General features: G+C 45.4%; 1 protein-coding gene across 1 annotated transcript in view; it reads left to right on the forward strand.

Annotated features, from left to right (window-relative positions):
- The first annotated feature begins 6931 nt into the window (after positions 1-6931).
- RHEB (Ras homolog, mTORC1 binding) overlaps positions 6932-22850 on the forward strand; it is a 38431-nt gene continuing 22512 nt past the window's right edge. The window contains exon 1 of the mRNA XM_021555255.2: positions 6932-7088. Within this exon, the coding sequence (XP_021410930.1) occupies positions 7037-7088 (52 nt within the window). The 5' untranslated portion in view covers positions 6932-7036. The remainder of the gene's footprint in view (positions 7089-22850) is intronic.

The raw sequence follows: 22850 nt of genomic DNA on the forward strand, positions 1-22850 counted from the left end.
GAGCATTCTTATTTTCCTCTGGATTGCAAGGTGGCTTATGCTGATGGAATACTGTAGGTATTCTGTACCGTGTTTCCAGCCTGAATACTGCACTGGAATAATGCAGGAAAGGGATACATTGTTTTTTCACTCATAAACATGGAGGTAAAAGGTGAACAGTTTTCAGTTTGCTTATAAATGTAAATATAATGGTAATGAAAAACTTTCTTCAGAACTTTTTCCCTTTCTACAAGAATTTAAATTTTGAACTAAATGTGTGAAAACTTCCTTCTTAGAGGTATCTTTCATGACTAAAAGTATTCCTGTAGTACACAATGGAAACTGTTCACTTAGATTTTCTTCCACTTTCTTACCTTGTGAAAAACATTGTTTTCTCCAGCATCTTTTCTGACTGGGTAAATATTGACTCTGTTCCCTGCAATTCCAGATGGTATTGAACTGGAGCAGCTGCTTTGTCCTAAGAGCAACAACCTGGTGTTGGTTGCTGCCTTCAGAGCTGACACCAGCCCAGCTCTGATTATCCTCGTGTGGGTGATGGAGTGATTCAAACTACAAATAGTGGCTCTCATCCTTGTAGGGTGGGTGGAGGGGAGGATCTGGTAGGAAACTGATTAAGGGTAAGTGGGCAGTAGTGCTACCTGCAAATGCCACACAAACCACATGGATGCAGCTTTGTGAAAACAAGGTTCTGCTCCAGCAAAGGCACTGCAGCCGTCTCTGGCTGATGGGGTGGGAGGTGCCCAAAAGCATCCTGACATCTCTATCACTCGTCTGCATGAGCACATTCTTCAGCCCTCTGGTCAAGGTATTTTTAAAGATAAGGGTTGAACCACTGGTAATTTTTTTATATCTGTTTTATAGCACAAATTCCTCTGTTCCTGTTCATACAGATGCTGTGGGCCTGCCTGTGTGCAGCAGTGTGCAGAAAGCCAGAATGAATTTGCAGTTTTCAGATAGCCACATACAAGCTTCCCATTTTCACATTATTACAACTGCTGTTGACGTGTTGTGGACACAGGACTAGCAAAACTATGGAGAACAGCCTCCTCAGTGGTACAAAACTGTGTTTAGAGACTTTCCACCCTTTCTTTTTAGAATTCAGCTCTGAAGTCTGCATTTGTGAGTGACAGAACTGTGATGTGACCCCACCAGCACAAATTAATAGCAGTGCCATCAAAATACACTCTGCTTGTGCTGGCACAAGTGCCAGTGCTGATGCAGTAAACAAAGCTAAAGAAATCATGTCGTTTTTAATACAGATCAGTTTTCTACAGAGCTAGAAAAATGCTTGTTCCAGCGTAAGGGAGGGACAGGAGTAAGTAAATGAGGGTGGAGAGAGGAGGGGTGACTCAGCAGTGCTGCTGCATGTTCCAGATTAAAGGGATAGTGTAACTAAAGCTTCAGTCCAGGGCTCTTCACGTAGATCATTAGAGATCTCAGGCATGAAAGAGAATTAATAAAATGTCATTAGACTCCAGTTCTTGTGCATTCTCTCCTCTGGATGGGCAGCAAGCACTACTTACAGATCTGAGAGTACAGCAATAGCTCCAGAAGCTCCTTTTCTTGTCACAGACAGGACCATGCTGCAGATGGAGGGGTCAGTAAACCTCCCCTGTGATTCCTGAAAGCCTGTTCAGTAGTGCAGGTGAAGAAATGGTTTCTATTTTAACCAGCAGGACTGTAATAATGTGATTGATGTCTTTGCTTTCCTGTGCATTTCCTTGCACAGCAAGAGATGTCTGTGAAAGATAATTATTCTGAAGGGCTTTTACCTACTCTGGATATTTTTAACTGCTTAGATGTAAGAAAATGTTTCTTAGGACACTTCAGCCCTCAGTATTTTTCAGTACCTAGAGATGCTCTGAACTGAGGAAAAATCACCCTTTGCTGACATTGATGGAAAATATTTTCCTGTTTTACTTCTGGAATCCTTTAGGTAAAGGGTCTGACATCAGATGGTATTTGCATTTTGCTAGGAAGTGAATTCAATTGTTGTGTATCTAAGGCCTATTAATCTTTTATTAAGGGATGCTCTTGTGATGGAAATGTTGGAGTAAAATTGGAAGAACAAGTCTTGATTTCCAGGGCCTGAGCACCTGTCCTCATGGCAGACAGGAGGAATCTGACTGAAGCAGTTCCAAGACTGCACATGGAGAACACTTCTTGCCATTTTTGGAAGGAGCATAGGGTAAGTTGGAGTTTTTCAGTTTTGGTCCAACTAGAAGTGAAACCACACATGCTTAATCCTGTCTCACAGCAGGCCTTGTATCTGCTCCCACTGAGCTCTCCAGGCAGCTTTAGAAGTAACCAGTTTACTTCTAAAGTTTCTGTGAACTTTCACCCATATTGAACATTTATTAAGGGTAATTTCCAGAGGAAAATGCCATTCCGGATAATTTAATGCTACCCTTGTACCCACATAATGCATTTATGCAAAAAGAATGTTCTGCAGACACTGCTCTTTACTCTTCAGGACTTAATTTAAATGTGGTTTTGAAAGTCACTTTCTTGGTACTCATTTGTTTTCTGGTGGTTGCAGTCAGACCTGTTCCTGCTGTAGTGAATAGGCAGGAGGTGACCTGTACTGACACATCGAACTCATTACTTTAAAAAAAACCCTATGGAATGTGTGTCCCTGCCAGCTGCACACCAGGACCTGTAGGGCACCAACCCATGGTGTCAGCAGCCCCTCTGAACTGAATTAGTCCCTTAATTTGCTTCTACTAACTTTTTGCCAGCGTTTCTAGCTGAATAATGCAAAATAGAATCACTGTGGAAAGGCAGGAGGGAGCAGAAACAAGTGCAAGGCTGAAGTGAATGTACTTTGTAACCTCTGCAGGCAGCAAGGGCTGTGCTGTGCCTGTGGAAGCATGCCCAGGGCAAACACTGGACACACTTCAAACCACTCCTTGGGAAGGTCCTGCTTTGCTGAAGGACAGAGCAGGTAATTGTGCTGATAATTGCTGCTGCAGGAATTGAAGGTACAAGTCAGAGCTGTTCTGCACTTGGGAGCTGAGTAGCTGGATGGCTGTGGGTTTGCATGTACTGGGTTAGTGTAAAAATACTTGGCTGTTGAGTTACCTTTACTACATTAAATCTATTGTGGTTCTTTCTCCATCAGAAAAAGTAGATACAGGCAACAAAAGAAAGCCATGAACTGTCCAGCCTCAGCATCCTCATCTCCCCACTGACACTCACTCCAGCCCTTTTTGCTGTTTCCCCCCTTGGTATCTTGTCTTTCAGAACCACATCTGATGTGTTTCTTTCTTTGAGTAAACAGTTTATAGTAACATTAATGTCATTTATCATCTGACCTGATCCCAAGGCTGTGTTTGATGAGGGAGTACCTGGCAGAGGGAGACAGGGAGAAGGGCTGGAGCACGGCCAGTGCAGAGGCACACAGGGTATGTCACTTGTCCCACAGTTCTCTGAACTGCTTTGGAGCTCAATTTGCAAACACTGCAGACATGAGGAGGCTGCAGCAGGAGCAGGGAATGTACAGGCACAACCCTAATTCCTAATGCAGCCAATGCTATGGAATGCTGCCCTGGGAAAACACAACCTGAGCATCACACCTGGATTGCTACAGGGGGAGAGGATTTCAGCAAAGGGGTACTTGGTGTGTGAGCCTGTTCAGCCCTAAATGTATCAACAATAAGAGTTCAGATAATGCACAATGCCTGGATTAGACATTCAGAGCCAAAGGTGTGCTGTCCCTCTGCTCAAAGCACTCCAGAAGTGTTTAGACTTCACCTGGGCAGGAGAAATGTAGTAACAGCCTTACCACAGTCCAGATCCTCTCACCTCTGCTTAAGCTGGTGCCTCTTGAGTAGCAATGTCCCAGAGTGCTGCCAAAGGCCATCAGCAGTGTCACCCAGCCCTACAGCATGGAAAAACAACCAACTCCCCTGAAAGCTCTGTATTTCCCTGTATTCCCAGCGTCCCAGCCAAGACAAAATGAAGCACTTACATGATCCTGCTGGAGGAAGGATTATTAGCCAATTCCCTCCAAAGGAACAGTGGAAGAAAAGGCAGTTAAAGATTTTTCTTCAAAATAAACCCATGCCCAGAATGGATGAGTTCTGTGTTGCTGCTGACAAGCATCCTAAGGTGAGACAACTCAATTGCAATTTAAGGCAATAAAGCCAATAAAGGGGGAGGAACAGAAACCCTGCATTAGTGAACTACCCTAAACAAGCACAGAATGAGCCAGGGGCAAGTTAACAGAAACCAGACAAATAAATAGACACAGCTTCAAAAGGAGAGTGGGATAAGAAAAAGAGAGTTAGGGAAAAGACCTAATCAAAGAAAGAGGAAGGAACAAAAACAGAAACTCCCACAAATGAAAAAAAATGCTGATTCTCACCACTCTGACCATGTGGAGGGGTATGGGTATATGTCCTGAAAATACAAGTTAGGTTTCACCAGAGTAAAAATCCAAGTGCCAAAATATGACAGGCAAGTAATAAGAACTGTAAGGAGATGGAAATTGAAAGCATAACTACCACAAATGTCAGCTGTTTTTCCAAATCCATGTATGGCACTGGAAGGTAATTCTTATCTCAGTCCTCTCAGTCTTCTGGCTCAGTAAAAAGTCCAAATTCTGGACCGTGGCATGGTTCCAGAGGGAGTGAATGTAAAGATGATGGCACAGCTCCAAGGGTTGGTCCTGCAGGATCATGGCTACTGCAGTCCTCATGTGCATCAAACAATTGTGTCTGTTACAAGACACGAGACACGAGACAAAAGAATCTGGTGCTGTACATCGGGGAGGGCTGTCCCTCTGCACCTCCTGGGGAGCTTTGAACAGGATCCCTGTTCACAAATGCTGGATTTCCACAGGCTGCTGCCTTTTTGCAGGCTCCCTATATCCCACCAATCCCAATATGGGATGATGCTTGAGGGCTGTGATGAGGTGGGAATCTGCTGTAGTGAGTGGAAAAGACAAGGCTGGTCACAGGGAATGAGCATGCAGCGTTGTATCACCACAGCCATCACTGAGAAAGTACAAACCCCCTGTATTTCCTCATGAAATAACTATCCTTCCATCATGTACCTATTCACTGGAAGCTGTTATTCCTGCTGTTTAACAGGTCACCAGCACTTGTCCTGTAAAACCCCATAATCCAGAAGACAAGGGGTATAATTAGACTATCCCAAAAAATGCAGGTATCTCCTGAAAGACTGTCTGCTCCTCCAGAAGCGAATCACTTTTGTGTACAAATGGCTTTCTTTTGCTTTAGTTCCCTGCCCTCTCATCAGCTTAGATGAGTACGTGGGAGTGGATGGGTGAGATCAGGGAGAAGCCAATCCATGTCCCTTAACATCATCCAGCTGCTAGTTTGGCTTGTTGTACTCTGGCATAATTGCATGTTAGGTATCAATGTTTCCCAAAAAGATAAGATGCACATTAAAATAAGTAATTCTAACTAACATTCATTTTTCAAGAAAATGTGTAAAGGGTTTGTATTAACCCAAAGTGTTCCAAATGAGTAGTAGAGGGGAGAAATATGACTTTCCTGTCTTAGTGTCTTTTCTCCCTTAAATTCTGCATCCATCAAGTGTTGCAGTCTCCACTAGTACGTGCAGCCCTCTTTTCACAGCGGAAAACTCCCCACCGCTTGGATCCCACAGTTAGCCATTCCCAAGCTCCCAAACGCCGCCTTCCCTTCCATGCAATTCCCAACACTTTATCCGCGCTGGGACCCGACGTTTCTCCATAAATCATCTGAAGAGGCACCGAGATAAATTCAAACAAATTTAAACAAGCCCGGCCGAGCGGCCCTTCCCGGCACGGGATCCTGGAGCTGCGGGGACACGGGAGGGGCAGCGCCAGATCCCACGGCCAGATCCCACTGCCCAGGGAGCAGCCCCTGGGATGGGGAGAGGAACGGGGATGGGGAAGGAGACGGGGACTGGGATGGGGAGAGGAACGGGGAGAGAAACGGGGATGGGGAAGGAGACGGGGACTGGGATGGGGAGAGGAACGGGGATGGCCACGGGGATGGGGAAGGAGACGGGGACTGGGATGGGGAGAGGAACGGGGAGAGAAACGGGGATGGGGAAGGAGACGGGGACTGGGATGGGATTGGGCAGGGGCGGGGGACGGGACTGGGATGGTGATAGGGACGGGAATAGGGACTAGGACAGTGATAGGAACAGGGATGGGGATAGGAACAGGGATGTGCACGGGGATAAGGACCGAGATGGGGATGAGGAAGGGGACAGGGATGGAGGCAGGGACGGGATTGGGCCAGGGACGGGACTAAGACGGGGATAGGGATAGGGACCAGGACAGGGATAAGGGAAGGGGACGGGGACAGGGATGGGTGACGGAGATCGGGGACGGGACAGGGACGGGGATACGGACAAGAACAGGGATAAAGGACGGGGACAGGGAGCGGGATGACCAAGGTGACGGAGCTCGGGGACGGGACAGGGATGGGGATAGGGACCGGGACAGGGATGGGATGAACTAGGTGATGGAGATCGGGGGCGGGACAGGGACGGGGACAGGGATACGGGACAGGGAGGGCGATGACGCGGCTGAGGGGGCTCGCGGCCGGGGCCGGGCGGCGCGCGCGGGACGCACCAACCGCCGCACGCTGCGCGCGCACGCGCGCGGGGCCCCGGCGCGCGCCTCTCCGCCCCCACCCCCGCCGTCCCCGCTCGCCCTTGCCCGCCCGGCCCCGCCCCCTCCCCTTCGAACGCGGCCGTTGCCGCTCCCCGGCCAATCCCCGCCCGCCGCCGCCGCCGCCCCGGCCAATCGGCGGGCGGCACGGCGGGGGTGACGCAGGGAGTTTTTTCCCGTGACGCGCAGGTGCGTACGCGGGGCCGGCGCGCGGCGGCGGCGGTCACGTGGTGCGGCCCCGCCGCTGCCAGCGCCGCGCGTCCCGAGCGCGCTCCGGCCGCCGCCGCTCCCCCCGCGCCCCCCGCATGTCGCTGGCGCCGCGCCCCGCGCCCCCACAGCCGCCCGCCGCCGCCCTCCGCCGCAGCCGCCGCCCTTGATGTGGTTCGGGGCCGGGCGGGGGAGAAGATGCCGCCGTCCAAGTCCCGCAAGATCGCGATCCTGGGCTACCGGAGCGTGGGTGAGCGCGGCGCGGGTTTCGCGGCGGGGGTGCGGGCGAGTGCCGCCGCGTCGCCCTCCCCGGCGGCGGCGGCGGCGGCGGCGGCAGGTGCAGCGGAGGCAGCGGCGCTTCCCGCCGCCCCGAGCGCGCAGCCGCGGCCCGAGGGAGGGAGCGAGGGAGGCCCCGCCATGGCGGCGCCGCAGAGCTGCGGGCCCGCGGCCGCCGTGCCCTTAATAGGAAGTTTCGCCCCCCGCACTGCCCGAGCGCAGCCCGGCGAAGCGGGATCGGGCGAGCTGCGGAGAAGGCTCCTTCCCCGCCCGCCCGGCGCTCCGTACGGAGCGAGCCCGGAGAAGGGCAGCGGAGCTGGGGAAGGGGCTGGAGCGCGTGTCCGGTGAGGAGCAGCCCGGAGGAAAGGAGGCTCAGAGAGGCCTCGTCGCTCTCCACAAGTCCCTGACAGGAGGGTGCAGCCAGGTGCGAGTGGGCTCTGCTCCACGGCAGCCAGCGATAGGACGTGAGGACACGGTCTTCAGCTGTGCCGGGGGAGCTTTGGGTTGGACACCAGGGAGAATCGATTCTCAGAAAGTGATCGGACACTGGAATGGGCAGCCCAGGGAGGTGGTGGAGCCACCGTCCCTGGAGCTGTTTAAGCAGACTGGACATGGCACTCAGTGCCGTGGTTGACACGGTGATGTTGGGTCTCGGAGCACTTTCCGAGCCTCGGTGGTTCTGTGCTTTAGAAGCAATTTGAAGTGCTGGGGAGGCCAGGCGGGTCCGTTGCCCGTTCTGCCCCGGGGAGGTGTCGGTGCGGCAGCGCAGCCGCTGTTCCGAGGGGCCGCCGCGCCTCCGGCTGTCCCCAGCACGGCGCTGCTGGGACAATCCAGCTCGGGCTCATCCGCTGGGACGAGCTTCCTGGAAGCGTCCAGCACGAGTCTGCAGCAGCTGATAGAGGGTTTTGTTCATAGCAAACGGTGTGATCCTGCATTCGCTGTCTTTGATGGAGAACGGTTTCAGATGTTTCAGCTTTCGGGTTCTTGAAGCGGGAGGGAAACAAGCTGTAGTACAGCCGGTGCTAATCGATCAAACTTAAAAGCATAGATCAATGTGGAAGATAATGTGTGGTTGGAGGGGAAAAGGAAGATGTTACAGAGAGATACTACTCTGATATAGATGAGGTTTTTGCACTGAAAGCTATATCAGTAATTTGTCTTACATGGCACACAGCATAAAGAACCCTTTAAAAAAGCTTTTTTTAATATAAAAATAGGCCTAAATAAGGAGAGCTTTTTCTTGCATTTTGTGCATAGCTGCAGCCAGGTTGGTGTTAAAGGGATTGATGAATTTGTCCAGTCCATAAACAGAACAGTGAGTAGTAGATTGATCAGTTTGCATAGTCCGTATGACATCACTTGTTGCAGTGTGTTCATTGTCTTGTGTGTTATGTTTTCCTTCTTTGAGCACTGGTGGGAGCAAAGCAATGGGCAGTGTAAGTGGGAAGGGGGAATGCTTGAAATTCTGTCCTTTGGAAGTCTGTGGTGGGGACTGGCTGTACTGTTGAGCTTTGGTCCTTCATCTGTTGATGCTGACAAGCAGCAGTCAGGAAATCAGATATTAGTAGAGTGTAGGACCAGCTGAGGAGAAACAGAGAAGTAGTATAATGTTAGTTTGGTTGGTGATGTGAGCAGTAGTACTCGTGGAAAGGATGACCAAAATGTTACCTAACTGATAAGACCTACTGCTGAACTTCTTTAACTAAATTTTCTGGGACTAGTGTGGAATTGGGCTTGATAGGACAAGAGCAATTTTATTAGGAGAACTACAGGTTGTAGGAACATAGAGTTAAGAGTAAGTGAAAAATCTGGTTTACTGGAATTTTCCTTTCATTGTCATTAAATTTCTCAGCTAATACTTAGGTAGAAGTTCAAGCAGTAGAAATGGGCCTTTGGGGTCCTACTTCCATCTTGTAAAGCTGTTAGAAAAGCAGGAAGGTTAACCTGTAAGATATAAACTGTCCTCTGCTTCCCCAAATATCCTCCTAAAGTGTAGTAGGATGGGGACTGAGACTTCAGGGAAACTTGTCATTAAGTCTTGCTTTGTATTATGATGATGAGGATATCACTTGAACCCTGGGTAAGAAAGGATATTATCTCATTTTAGGACAAGTATTTGGGTGGTAGAAAAGGAAGTACGTTTCTTTTGGAGGAAATGCTGCATTGTATAGAGGTAATGCTCATTAAAGTGGGGAAAAAAATCCAGAATCTGAAGGATTGGAAGGAAATGCTTTCTACATTTCCTTTTGTAATTAGAGAACGACATTGTTTTGCTATTAACATTAATCTTGACCCTGGAATTACGGAGGTTAACTTTGGTGAGTTGTAAAATGTTTATATTTTCATAGGTTGACCCTAAATGCTTAGGTGACCTGCTCTGGGAAGTTGGATGCTCCTGTTGTAACTACAGGGTTTGGGATGAAGGTGTCATAAAATGAGGAGCTCTTTTTCCCATGTCTCTCTGTTAGGTGCTGAAATAACCAGGTTTTGATGATATATGTCAAGCAGTGAGCTTTTCCCTACAGCTGTTGATTAAACAATGCCGTGGGTCTCTCTGGTTACAAGTGTGTGCAGTGAAGGGTGGGCACACCCTCCCTGGGGATTTGTGAAACAGGGTCTGAGAATTGTACTGGATTCGTGCTAAGGCCTTGTTTATTTTACTTACTTTAAATTTTAATCTTATCCCAGTGTTGTTGTCAGGTAAACTAGATGTTGGGAGTGGTATTCTGGTATAATGGTGCTCAGAATAGAAAATTCAGGAGTCTTCTTGTTTGAATACACTCCCTCTATCTTTCAACACCACCATCGAGCCTTTCATATGTGAAACTCTTATTCTTTGCTGATGGGAGAGATCACAGTGGAAGCCTCATGAATTCCCAGGTAGTCAGTCATACGTTCTGAGATGCAGACAGAGTATTTGCCAGGAGCTTCTGGAGTTGTTTTTTGGTGAAGAAGACTGACTATCTGTGGATACAGCATGCAGGTTGTGGCATGATGTGAGACAAAATCACGCAAGAATGTCTCTGTTGGGTTTTGTTCAGGCTTAAATTGGTCTAAGAAAGTTAAATTCCATTATGTAAGTGTGCTTGTCTCAGCAAGGCTCTGAGTCAAAATCAGATGGATTTCATCCCAAGATCTGAGTTTCTCGGCAGAGGAACTTGACTTCCGTTACTGTTAGTTGGGAAGTGACCAAAGTCGATCAGCTATTTGAGATTTGATTCTGGAAGAAATCTGTCTTGTGCATGATGAAGCATAACATTTTATAAAGTTACTGCCTTCACTAAAAAGAATCTTCGTAATTGTATTTTGGTCATAACTTAATATCACAAATATAATTGGAAATAATGGATTTGCTTAGAAATAAATCAAGCAGGACTTAAGATTTTCTGAATCTTTTTAGAGTAACAGCCTCTCTAAAAAGCATGGTAGAGTTGCCAAAAATGCTCTGTGCTCAGTTTCATTCTCTTTCTCCTTATAGAAAGATGTGCAAATTCAGGCCACAAATGCCTGTAGGAAAGAAGAAATTTCTTAGATCATCTTGTAAAGTACCTTATTATTGGGATTCTCTGTATTATATTGAACGGATGGATTTAAGATAAGCAGGAAGGTATTGTTTGGATCAGCTGCTTCAGCTGTAGGTCTTTGTCTCAGCCTGATTTCTTTTCTGCTGTTTGTATAAGTTGTGCTGCTGGTTTTACAAATGTACTTGCAGAAACAGGAATTCTCTTTCTGAATTTTACATGTTTGGACTGGTCATCTGAAAATGCTGTCCTGGGCAGTTTATGGCTGAGGGGAAAATCCAGTTAATAATAGGGAATTTTTCTTCCCCGGACAAATAAATCAACTTCTTTTGTGTGTGTAGGTGTAGAGCAGACCATGCTGCAGGCAGAAGTAGTCATGGTCTGACTGCGGCATGCAGGTATCAAAAAAAACTGGTGATGGAACAAAATGACCACTCAGGGTTAGATTTGTATGGAAAGGCTTCCAGGTGATTGTATTCAGCTAAAAAAATGCTTTTGCCCCTTCCACTTTGCTTGAAAAGCAAGAAGGGGCAGAAAAAGCAGTAACTTCAATATGGACCTGTAAATAGTAAAGGTAATTGTTATGGCAGAAGGTAGTTTGAAAACACGAGTTGTTTGAATATTAGGAGGCTTGCACTGTAAAATGGAGCTGAGGCTTTGCTGTTCGTGTGTGAAAGATGGCATCTGCTCACACGGCGGCGTTCCGCCCCGAGCAGCGATCCCTCTGGGATTGGATGGGGGAAGTGGTAATTTTAGCAGGCGATAAATTGCCCGTGTAAATGTCAACAGAGGAGGAATGGAGGAATTACCGCTGCTGTAATTTGGTTTACACAATCGGCCGTGTCCGCAACATGGGAAAGGCTGAGATTTAACAGGAAAATGGAGCGGTTCGGGAGGCAGCTGATCCGGAAGGTTGGCGTTTTGCTGGCCCTTGTCAACTCAAGATGAGTTCCACAGCCCCTCCCTTGCCAGGGCCGCCGTGGGCTCTGCCAGGGTGCGGCAGTGCTGCGAGGAGGAAAGGTTGCAGCTCCCAGGGGAGCGGGATGAGGCTGGAAATGCCAGCTTTAATTGCATTTCGGCGTTGTTAGTGACTGATAGCGGCTACAGCAGGGAAAGTTGCTACAGAGCGTTTGATAGCAGTAGCTGGAAGCACTAGAGGCAGCATGTTCAGCTGTAATATCAAGCCACCGTAGGGTTATTTGAGGACACCGCTCGAGGATTAACTCTTAAATTGCCTACTCTGATCCGTCAGTGGTAACATTTGCACGTTTTGCTTGTATGTGCGGGGGTGTTTTGGTGTTTGATTACACAACTTGAAGTTAACATCGACCGGAAAAGCCGAATGAAATGTAGATGCTGTAATTTATAAGCTATATAAAGTTGGAGCTCTTCATTTAGATCTACTACACTGCCTGAAGTGCAGGTTCTGGCTCAGGCAGCCACCTCTGCGGTACAGGCTGCTGCGGAAACTTAGCGTGACCACGCAGCCGGGATTAGAAGAGCAGGCTAAAAAGTGATAAATGCCATTATGATTAATTTCCTGTAGCTCTCCTGAAGGTGACATCCAAGGGTGTGCTTTAAAAACTGCTCAACTTAATTGTGTATTCCATCCAAAATCGAAACAGCTTCTCTGTGGGATGTTCATAATGCACTCAGGCTCTGCGAATCCTGCATGAGTCAATTGGCTGGTGTCATCTCAAATTTTCCTAAATCAGAAGCTGCAGACGTGAAGCGTGGTGCGTAAAAACACGAAATGGCCCTTGTCAGTCATGAATTGATCTCCTTAAGGATTTGAGAGGTTCCCTTTTGTTTTCCAAGGTCTGTATTTGAAGTGAATGGCAGACTTGTTGTAAATTCGATAATGTGAGAAAACAAAATCTGCTTCCTGAGTTTGGGGGATGGTTCCTTAAAATTTCTCTCTTCCAGTCCTTCTCAGGACATTGGCATTGCACTATGGTTCCTGCTCGTTGAGGGCAGCTCTCCTGTAAATGAGGTTATGTGGGATGGGGGAAAAGGGAAGTGTGGCCAAAATCCATGTTGCCTAGCAGACCTTTTAACAAGATTTCAGCTTACTAAGTTTAATAAAAGCATATTAATATGGACCATTACAGGTTGCATTTCCTTTTGGAGAAATACAGAGTATGGTGAATGCTGAATTGGATTTGTTGTGGGGTAAATTTGCTTGTATTGAACTTGTCACAAGGTGGTAAACTGAGGCAGTTTTTGAACAAAGTGCTGAAACAGGTTTTCAGGAGTAGCTTTTCTCAAGAAACATCCAATCCACTTTATTTTTTTCATTGCTACATAATGAAGGCAGATACAAATGAACTCTGTAGGGTGGGGCACCTCTTGGCCCAAGTTGAGCTAATCCTGCACTGTGGCTGGAAGCTGGACCTTGCTACCCCCACCCAGGTGCTGGCCCTGGTGTGATGGAAGGCTGTCCACCTGCTCAGGGGATTGCTTTATTTAAAAAGTAAAGCAACCAGAAAAGAAAGTTGTGGTATCTTTCAGATGGTCAGCTCAGTGATTGCAGCCCTGACAGGGGGAATGGGGTCAGGAACACAGGCTTTTGGAGGAAGGTGGTGTATGCTCTTTGTGGCTGTGCAGACTTTTCTTCTTGTTATGGAACCACATCTCTAAATGTTTTCCTTCACTGCCTGAGATAGGCATGGGTGCCTTTTGGTCAACTTTCATCACTGGAATTTCTGAACTGGACTCGTAGTCCTGATGGAAAAAGATTACCTTGTGCAGGTGGTGTGTGTGCTAGGGAGCCATGGAGAAATAGAGTTCTTCAAGGCTCTTGTTTAAATAAACTGTAGTCAAATCTAATCAATTCACATGGAATTGAGGAAAAAATGTTTGACCTGGGGTATACATAAACCTTGTTCCAAAAGTCTTTAAATTCAGATGATGCCTCAAGTAATACAGTCTGGAATTTTCTGGAAACATGTGCTAGTAAAGATGTTGTAATAGAGCAAAGCCAAAGCTTCAGGAAAAGACCTCTGAGAACATGGAATCCAAGCCTTAGCCCAGCACTGCCAGGTCCATCCCTAAACCGTATCCATGTACGTTTTAAATACCTCCAGGGCTGTTGACTCAGCTGGGTCCCTGGACAGCCTGGACAGTTCCAATGCTTGACAACACTTTCTGTGAAGAAATTTTTCCTTTCATTTAATCTAAACCTCTCCTGGCACAACTGTTTTCTCTTGTCCAACTGATTTTTATTTGGGAGATGAAGGTGACTTCCCACTTGCCTAAAACCTGTCCAAGGAAGTGAAAGGCATTCAGAGTCACTGATTTCCTTCCTAGGTGGAAAGCCAGTGGAAAAAAAAAATCTAAACTGCGTTGTGTTCAGCGTGGTCTTCTGTCTTTGGTAGGATACCTTTCAAAGTATCTGTTTCTTGCAAATACTGGTTGACCTCTCACCCTGGCTGACTCCTCCTTTAGTTGTGTTTATTGCACATGGAGCCTAGGGAGTAATCACAGCTACTTCATTGTTGAAGTCTTCAAGTCCTCTGGTTCTTCCTCAGTTTACCATGCACACATTGATTGCTGGATACACACATTTTAACAACAGCTGTATGAGGGATATATGGATGAGACAGTGGTGAATGAAGCATTGCTGCAAACAGATGACACAGGTTCTGAAAATGCAGATTTTGGATTATGAAGCACAATATTCCTCAAGATGACATTAGGACAAGCAAAATACCAGCTTGAGCCTTGGGGCCTCCTGCAAAAGGGAAGTCTACTAGAATTTCTTATGGGACTTCTTATGTGAATTAGAGAACTTCAGGCTAGAACAAAAGGAGGAAATGTACAGCAGCCTGATTTGGGTGGAATCGTCAGGAGTTTGTGGGTAACAGCCAAAGGTTATGAGACATAAGACTAAGTGCATGATTTCTGATGGGCTTTTAAGGAATGAAAGATCCTGTGTGACACTTGGAGGATTAGTTCTGGAACATTGTGGTCTATGTTACATAGGTATCAGCTGCAAAAATCACAATTCCCTGATGGCTTATATTTTAAACAGCAATTTTTTTCTTTCAGCACTATTTTAAAATATGACACAAAAATCTCAAAGATTGAGAAGTTAGTATTTCTGGGATGGTTGTCAGTGTTGTTGGGTGTTTTAGATTACAGGAACCAGAACATCACGTGTGCCAAACCTAGTTGTTTGTGTTCTGTGGGGTATAGAGTTAAATTAATTTTAATTTGAATAAAGATGGAATATATAAGTGGTCCTCAGTGTGTGGATGTAAACATGTGCAAGTGTAATACAAAATTAGGATATGAAAGTGTCTCTTGACAACGTTGTCTCCAGAGTTAGTGGGATACATCTGTCTAGCTTCAACAACTTGTCAGATTGTATTGCCAAATCTTCATTCAATATGTATGACCTCCTTTAAAGGTACTCTTGCTGTATGCAAAAGAGCTGGGATGCATAATATGTAGGAAAACTCCATTAAATCTGCCCTACAAACTGTCAAAACAATCAAGCACTTGACATTAATGCAGTAAAGTGTATTTTGCTTCAAGGCTTGTTATTCCATCAATAACAAATTTTTGGTCTTCTGAAATCTGTCTCAAAATTAGCATTTTTTAATTAGAACTGGAATTTTCTGCTTTGAAATGTGCATATAAACAAGCACCATGTTTCGTTGTGTGCTGAAGTACCTTGTTCTTCATTGCTTTTTTGGAAATGGTGTTTTCTTCTTTTGTATGGTTTGACCCTGGTGGATAAATTCTAAAGGAAGGTGTTGGTTGTGCTGTTTCAACCCTCATGTTTTGAGAAAAAACATCAAAACTCTTCATAAATGTTTTGAGGTTGATAAACTTAAGTATAAAAATAGTTCAGTTGGAAGGTAATGCAAGTTTTTCTGAGCAGTGAAGGTAGGAAGAATAAGTTGTCTGAATGTTTCAAAATCTTGTTCCTTATACAGAGCATATAGGAGTCTTAGGGCACCTAAACCTTTTTTCTGTTTGTCCTTCTACAACTGCACATTTTTATCACTTTTGTCCCCAAGTGTGGTAGTAGGGCACAGGAGGAGCTAATGTGAAACTTGCAGAGCTGATGGGCTGATGTGCAGACAAGCAAATAGAATGTTCTTCTGCGTCTCCTGGAGCCTGACCTGACTTTAGGTTGTCTTAAACTGTAGTTCAATACTCAGCTGCTTGTCCATGTGGTTGTGGTATGGAGCAGTGGGAAGTGAAGTATCCAGCTTGTATTTGCAAGGGCTTCCTCAGGTGCTGGAGCAGGACTGGCTGGAAGATGCTTGACTTGTCAAAAAAAAATGGAAAAATAATTTATTTTCAAGTTGGAGGTGTCATCCTCATTTATCCTCCTGGGATACTTTCAGGGGGGTTGAGGGAGGGTGGGAGTGAGGTGGCAGTGGTGATGGTTTTTTGATTTGTTCTGTGTTTTTCTTCTTCCCTGCAAAGGCCAGAATTCTGTGTTGTGACATTTTAGTACTACATAATATGAAAACTGAGACTAGGAAAGTATGATTCTTATCCAAAACCTTTTAATTTGAAGTACCTATTGAGCCAACAGAGGGATACCTGCTGGTTAGGAAGGTAAGAAAGCCAGCTGGCTGTCATGGCAGGCAAGAACTTGATACTAAGATACAGCAGACAAGGGTTACCTATTCTGTCTTCTCTGCCCTGTGGCAAAATCAACTATGTAATGTCATATCTGACAGATCTTTGGCTTAAATTCCCTTAACGTTTCCCAAGGTTGGGGGCTCCAATGATTCTTCTAGTATTCTGCCTGGTGTTATTCTTACCCTGGAGTCTTATTTTTGCCCTGCTGTTTTATCCCTGTGTTTCAGGCAGAGATTTTGGTATATTATTACTGTAAACCTCCCTTACTGTTGATGGATTGTCCTGTGTATTCCCAAGCTACTCTTGGGTGGATGGGTAAGTGTGTAAGTGCAGGAGGCTTGCAGCTAGCGTTGGTGGGGAGGGGCTGATGACTAACTGCAGCTGGGTAAAGTGCAAGGCTGTGAAGGTGGCATTTAACAGATTGTGACTTTCTTCAACCCTGATAAATAGGAGGGAGGAGCTTTCTGTGATCAGCAGAAGTAACATGGAAGGTGCCTATGCAGTTAATTCAGAGAAGATCTAGAGCTGAAATGGAGAAGAGACAGCACTAACAACAAAAAGTCATCAGAACCTGGTGGTGGGGAGTCAGTTGTGTAGAGGAAGGAACAGTTCAAGCAGACGCTGGTTTTTATGTTGGTGTGGTTATGTATAGAGCCACTGGGTTAGCACATGAGAAGTAGTCAAGGCTCTACAATATGAACATGAATCAAAACTCTGTGTCCTCCAGTTGTGGACAGAGATGTGATGGAGTTGACAATGTCTTGCTCTGCTGGAGGAAGAAGGAGTCGGCACAACTCTGTGTCAGTATCCCCAGAGACCACCTTCCCTGTTCTGTGCTAAGGGATTTTGGTATTGCAGGGTTGGTACTGCAGTGCCTGCTGCTTCATGCAGCCTTGGGGGTTCCCCCATGTAGGAATAGCAGGTAAATGGTGCTGTCTGCTGATGTTGGGTGCTGGTAGCAGCTGTCCATGAGTGTCAGGGCTTATTGGCCACGTGCATTGCTGGCATTGGGTTTGTCAGACCTTGGACCATCAGCAGTGGCATAAAGAGCCTGAAACATTGACTGACCACCTCACAGTTACACACTGCTGCAGAGTGGAGCTGTTGGTTGTTGCAGAGATCTTCTAGTGGTTGTTATGCAGTTTGATTTTTGTATTATTATAATATGTTGTGCAAGTAGACTGCCCTTGGGGTGTAAATCAGTTGTACTTTACAGCTTTTACTACAGTTGGTTGAAGAGCTCTGTGAACTTCCCTTCAGAGTAAGGCTGAAACTTCTTAACAGTAGTTACAGAATGTGAGCATCATGTGATTTGCCTGGATAATATTACCAAGAGAGGGAATATTGCTGCTACTGTCCTGTCAGGATTTTTGTCAGGTACTTGCCTTCTGCCATCTCATAACAATGAAAAGAGAAATACATCTCTTACTATTGTTCTTGCAGTTCCAGGAAGATCCTGAGGCCCTCTGGTCATATGCATTTCAGTAGTACTGCCAAGGTGGTCTATTCCTCACCCATTTCAGCTGCTTTTGGTGTTACAGTATGCTCAGGGTCATGTTCCCAGACTTGTGTTTTTAAATGATACCAGGAAAGTTTTAGTGATGTTTTCAAAGACTTGGCCCTCTGCTTGGTGGTGGCTGTAAGCAGTGATTGATGTTTCACTTGGTGGCCCCAGTGTTGGCAACTGTGAATCCTATGGCTCCAGTCCTCAAGGCCCTTTTTAGGGAATACCTGCATGTCAGTGGAACTGAGGTCTTTCATCTCAATAAGGCTTCTTCTTCTCTCTTACTGGTCTGAAAATGCAATGAGATGTGTGGAAGGAAGGGTTCATCCTGTTTCCTAATAGAACTCAAAAGTTTAACATGCAGTGTCTGTGCAGAGGATGGAGAGCTGGTGCTGTGACTGCAGCTGGAAGGATCCACTTGAAGAAAGAATGGCAGTTTAGGTTGTACATCCCAGGAATCTTTAGCCACAAGAAGGAAGTGGCTGGAATTTGAGAGTTTGATCCCTTGTGTGGAAACTAAAACCTTCAAGATAGAAAAGGGGGAATGCATTAAAGCAAGAGAGATGTGTTATTTCTAATGACATAGCATTTAAAACTGATTTAATGATGAAACAGTGGCAGTTCCTAAAAGGATCTTTCAAAAACATTTCATGTTGTATATACCCAGTGATCCAAGGAAAGTTCAAGTTTATTCATACGCTAAATGAGCTGCGTGAAATTTGTGTATAGGGAGAATGGACTTGGATTCTACTCAGCAGTAGAAGTTGAATTTTGCCCCTTTGGAGAGGAAGTCAGTACAAATTCCAGGCTCTTTACATTTAGGTGTGTTATAAACTGGAATGTTAGGGTCTGATCTTTAAGCTTAATAAACTTTCCTTTAGAAATTGTTGGGGTTTAACTCAATGGGCAGCTGAACACCACACAACCATTCATTCACCTCCCAGAATGGGATTGGGGACACAAATGGGGAAAAAGATAAAATTGAATTGGGATAAAGACAGTTTAATAGGACAGAAAAGGAAAGGTAAATGATAGTAATGGTAAAAAAATATACAAGTGATGCACACAGTTGCTCACTGCCCACGTACCAATGCTATTGAATTTCTGCTGCCACCTGAAATATTTTAAGCCTTGTGCTGTGGGAAGGTGCTGCAGAGATGCACAGTTTCTGCAGGAAGTCTAAAGGGAATACAGAGGATGGTATTATCTGAGAAATACAGGTTGACTGTCTGGGGTAGGAACGTCTGAATTTCTGTTGCAGTTAAGGAAGACCAGGATGCAATTCCCCTGACCTGTTTAAAGCATCTTCAATGCAGCCAGGCATGCATGCATTCCATAGCCTGGTGAGGTATATGCCACAGAGGTTGTTGCTTTGGGGTTTTTTTTGGAAGTTTTGTAACACCTTTTCCCATCTTTGACAACTGACAGTAAACACATGGAATTAAAATTAACTTAACTTATTAAAAGGGAAACAGGAGGAAAGCTGCAGCCTGCTGCTTTTCTGCCATCAAGGGTAGCAAGCAGAGCTAACTGGACTGTGTGCTAAAATAACTAAAAGACTTCTTTTGACAATTCTTTGCTGTGGTTACTGATTTTATTGGAGACAAAATGGACTGCCTGGAAGTAGAAGCCATTGCAGGAATGCATTGGAATTTTTCCTCTACATACTTGCTTGGACATGTAATACATTGCAACACAGTTTAAATGAGCATTGAGAGATGAGCACTGCTGTAGGATGGAACAAGCCTGCTGCTAAATATCAGGGAATAAAGCACATTCTCTCTTCTTGCTTTCTTTACAGGAAATATGATCTAGATAGCATTAGGACTCTTGGCTTGTGTTCAGAAGGTTCATTGCTGCTGACCTAGCAAGGGTCTGGAACTACTCCTGGGAGTGTGACTGATTGCTTTGAAATCTGAAGAAAATAAAGGAAGCCATGTGGCTTTGTTTCTAAATGACTGCTCTCAGATTTCCTCTGGCTTGCAGAGGAATATCTTTGATAAACCTCAAGAAGATTGTGCAATGCAGATGGAAGGGAAACCAGCATCTACCAGCAGGCTCATGCTCTTGGGTGTTACAGACCATTATGTGAAACTCCTCCTTTGCAGCAGTAGTTCTTGTTACAAAACTTTGCCTTAGACTTCAAATGCATTTCCTTATATGCTAACTTGAAAAAAATAGAGCAGGAGAAGGCAGGCAACAGTTGTAGCAATGAGACAGAGTGTCAAAGAAGTTTAAGAACTTTTGTTGTCCTGAAAAGCTGACCTGCTCTTTGCTTTGCTGTGAAGGGTTCTGCAGTGTTTAAATCTCCATGTCATGTTACAAGATGTGTCATTGAGGTCCTCCAGCTTTCACTTCTCAGAATTGCAACCTTTAGTCTGTCCTCCAGAAAGCTCAGAGAGCATGGTGAGAGAGGAGTGCCACCACTCTGTTGCAAATCAAGCATGAGTATCATGAGCAAGTGCAGGAATTGAGGGAAAGTTTTGTCTCTAAGCATCAGAAAATATTTTTTTTCATCCTGCTACTGTAATGTTGGCGTCACAAGGAAATCACTACAAAAACATATAAAATTACAGCTCAATGTAGATATTTATATAATTTCTCACAATTAAAAGTCGAATAGTAGAATTAAGTTGCATCTGAATAAAACACAGGTACTCATTGCATTGCTGTCTCCAGTGATTTAGAAACAGAATTCTCTATTGACCCAGATGTATCATTTTTATAGTCATTAGACTAATTCACCAAATACAAAGCAATTATCAGCAAAACAGGAACTACACAGCCATAATTAGTACCCAGGGTGTGGGGTTTCTTAATTAACTAGAGAAAGTTGCTAACGATGTGGCCTGAGATGAATGATGAGCTAGTGATGGGTTCTGAGATAGTCTCACAAGATTGCAGACTATCTATGTCAAAGAGGGATGCTGTAATCCTCTTTGCTACCCAGTCAACCTCCATTGGCCCCAGGAAGTCGTTCAGTCCTGCTCTGTGCTCTGAGGATGGATAACCTGCACTATGGAAATGCCAGCATCTCCATTTTTTGCATATTGGTATTGTGAATTAAAGAAGATAAAGATTCCAACATTCAAGTTAAATCAAGCGTATCTTTTGGTGTGAAAACTTCATCTCTGTGCAGTGTAGTAAGTTGAGCGTGCAGCCAGAATTACCTAATTTGATGTGTCTGACAACATTTCATTCTGAAATTTGTTGAGTGCTTTTTGTGACAAAGCCTAAAGTAGTTTGTTCCGTAGGCAAGACTGGGTAGACCTAAGGGGAGTGTAAGGAGACTAACTAGGTAAGTCTAGTTACTCAGTTGGTTTAGAGACTAGCTTAGGTAAGGTGCTAGGCTTGTGGTAGGAGTAGATGAGATGCTGCCAGCTGTTAAATATTTAATAATTATGCAATCTACATAACCGTGCATTTTAATAGCAAAAGATGGGTTAAAGAAACTGTATCTACACTGCCAACAGAACTGCAGCTCTTCAGTAGTTGTTGTTCTTGAGCAGGACAAACTGTTTACTGATGGCTTGTGTGGGCAGTTGTAGCATTGAGAAACCCTTCCTGTTGAGATAAGCTGCACTGTGCTGCCCGTGGCCGTGCCACGTCCGAGGGCAGCTGTGCAGCCCCACTTGCACAATGCCCTGCTTGTGGAGCTGTTGTTTGACTTACTTGCTGCCTGGTTGCATCATTTTTGTCTCCTGGGTTTGGGGAGAAGTTGGCTGCTGATGGGAGTTTAATCTGGGCTTTCCCTGTGCATGTTGCAAGGAGAACAGGGTGTGAGATGGGGACAACAGGCTGGTAGGTGGTGGTGCACAGAAGAGAGACATGACCTTTTTGGGGAGGCCAGCTGTCCCCAAACCCACCCAGGCTCTGTTACTCATCTGCTTGGTAAACTGCCTAGTGTTGTAAAGCTTGAATTTTAAGGCTAGATTATAAATACCACAGCTCTTGTCCAAGTAGTAAAAGGATGAGTAAAACACAATTTGGCAATTGTTTTGCCTTGACAATTGCAATGGCATTTGAAGCTGATGTGCTATGATTGCACTAGTCAGAGTGTTTATGGGATGTTCTGCTTTATGGTGCAAGTGGTCTAGTGTATGAACAGAAACATGACAGCTTTAGTTTCTGAACTGGCTCTCTATCTGAAAGTCTGCTCCTTTTCTGTTTTGACAGTGGAAAACTCCTTTCTTTACCCCTCTTAAATAATACCATAAATAATGAATTGTCTATGCAAATACACTTTGGGTACTTCTGGACAACTTGAGCTACATTTTCAGTTACCTAGGACTTGTATTCTAGACACTCATGAAGCCCATTTCTTGCAGCCCTTCCCTTCTGTCCCATTCCTTCAGGAAGAGGGAGAGACAGTAAACTTACAACTCTGCCATAGAGTATCTCGTGCTTTAAATTAACGTAGCAAGGCTCTGCACTCAGCTTCCAGCCTTGCTTCAACTTGTATCACTTCTCCTTTTGGTCTCAGTGGATATTTATTTTCTTAAAACTCGAATACAGTGGATATGTTGAATTAACCATGTGGAGGATGCTACAAGGATTATTTTAGCAAATTACAAAAATATGTGGCTGCATTCCAGACGAGGGTATGTTGGAGCTGAGCCTCTTTGAGGTGTACACCCTTGAGTAATCAGCTAATCAAGCCTTTGCTGCTGGTGTCAGACTCCCTGGTATTGCTGAGGCTGAAGAGTGCCCGTGGTGGCTGCACATGCAGACAGCCGTGTCCTCCCTGCTGTGCTCAGAGATGGAGCTGGCACATCGGCAGGCACAGTTGCGTGCGGTCCCTTGGCCTCATGGACGTTGTGTTTGTGTTGCAATCCTTGCTGAAAGCCTTGCCTGATCTTTCTGGAGCAAGAGCAGATAGGAGCTGAAGTGTCAACTTGATTCTCTGCTCTGTCCATGAGCATAGGTCAAAGATTGGAATAAAACCACTGGGACAAAGTTCAAGCCAAGCTGTTGGTCACAGGGTTCTGCCTGCTGCTTGCTCATGGGCTGAGACACGTGGGCAGCAGGGTGTTAATGCCTCAGGGTTTAGATTTCTCATGTCCATGGAAGCCTTGGTTTAGTGGGATAGAGTTGCCTGCACTTCCCT

This window comes from Lonchura striata, chromosome 1 (genome assembly GCF_046129695.1).
Source record: "Lonchura striata isolate bLonStr1 chromosome 1, bLonStr1.mat, whole genome shotgun sequence".
In the NCBI taxonomy this organism is placed as follows: Eukaryota; Metazoa; Chordata; class Aves; order Passeriformes; family Estrildidae; genus Lonchura; species Lonchura striata.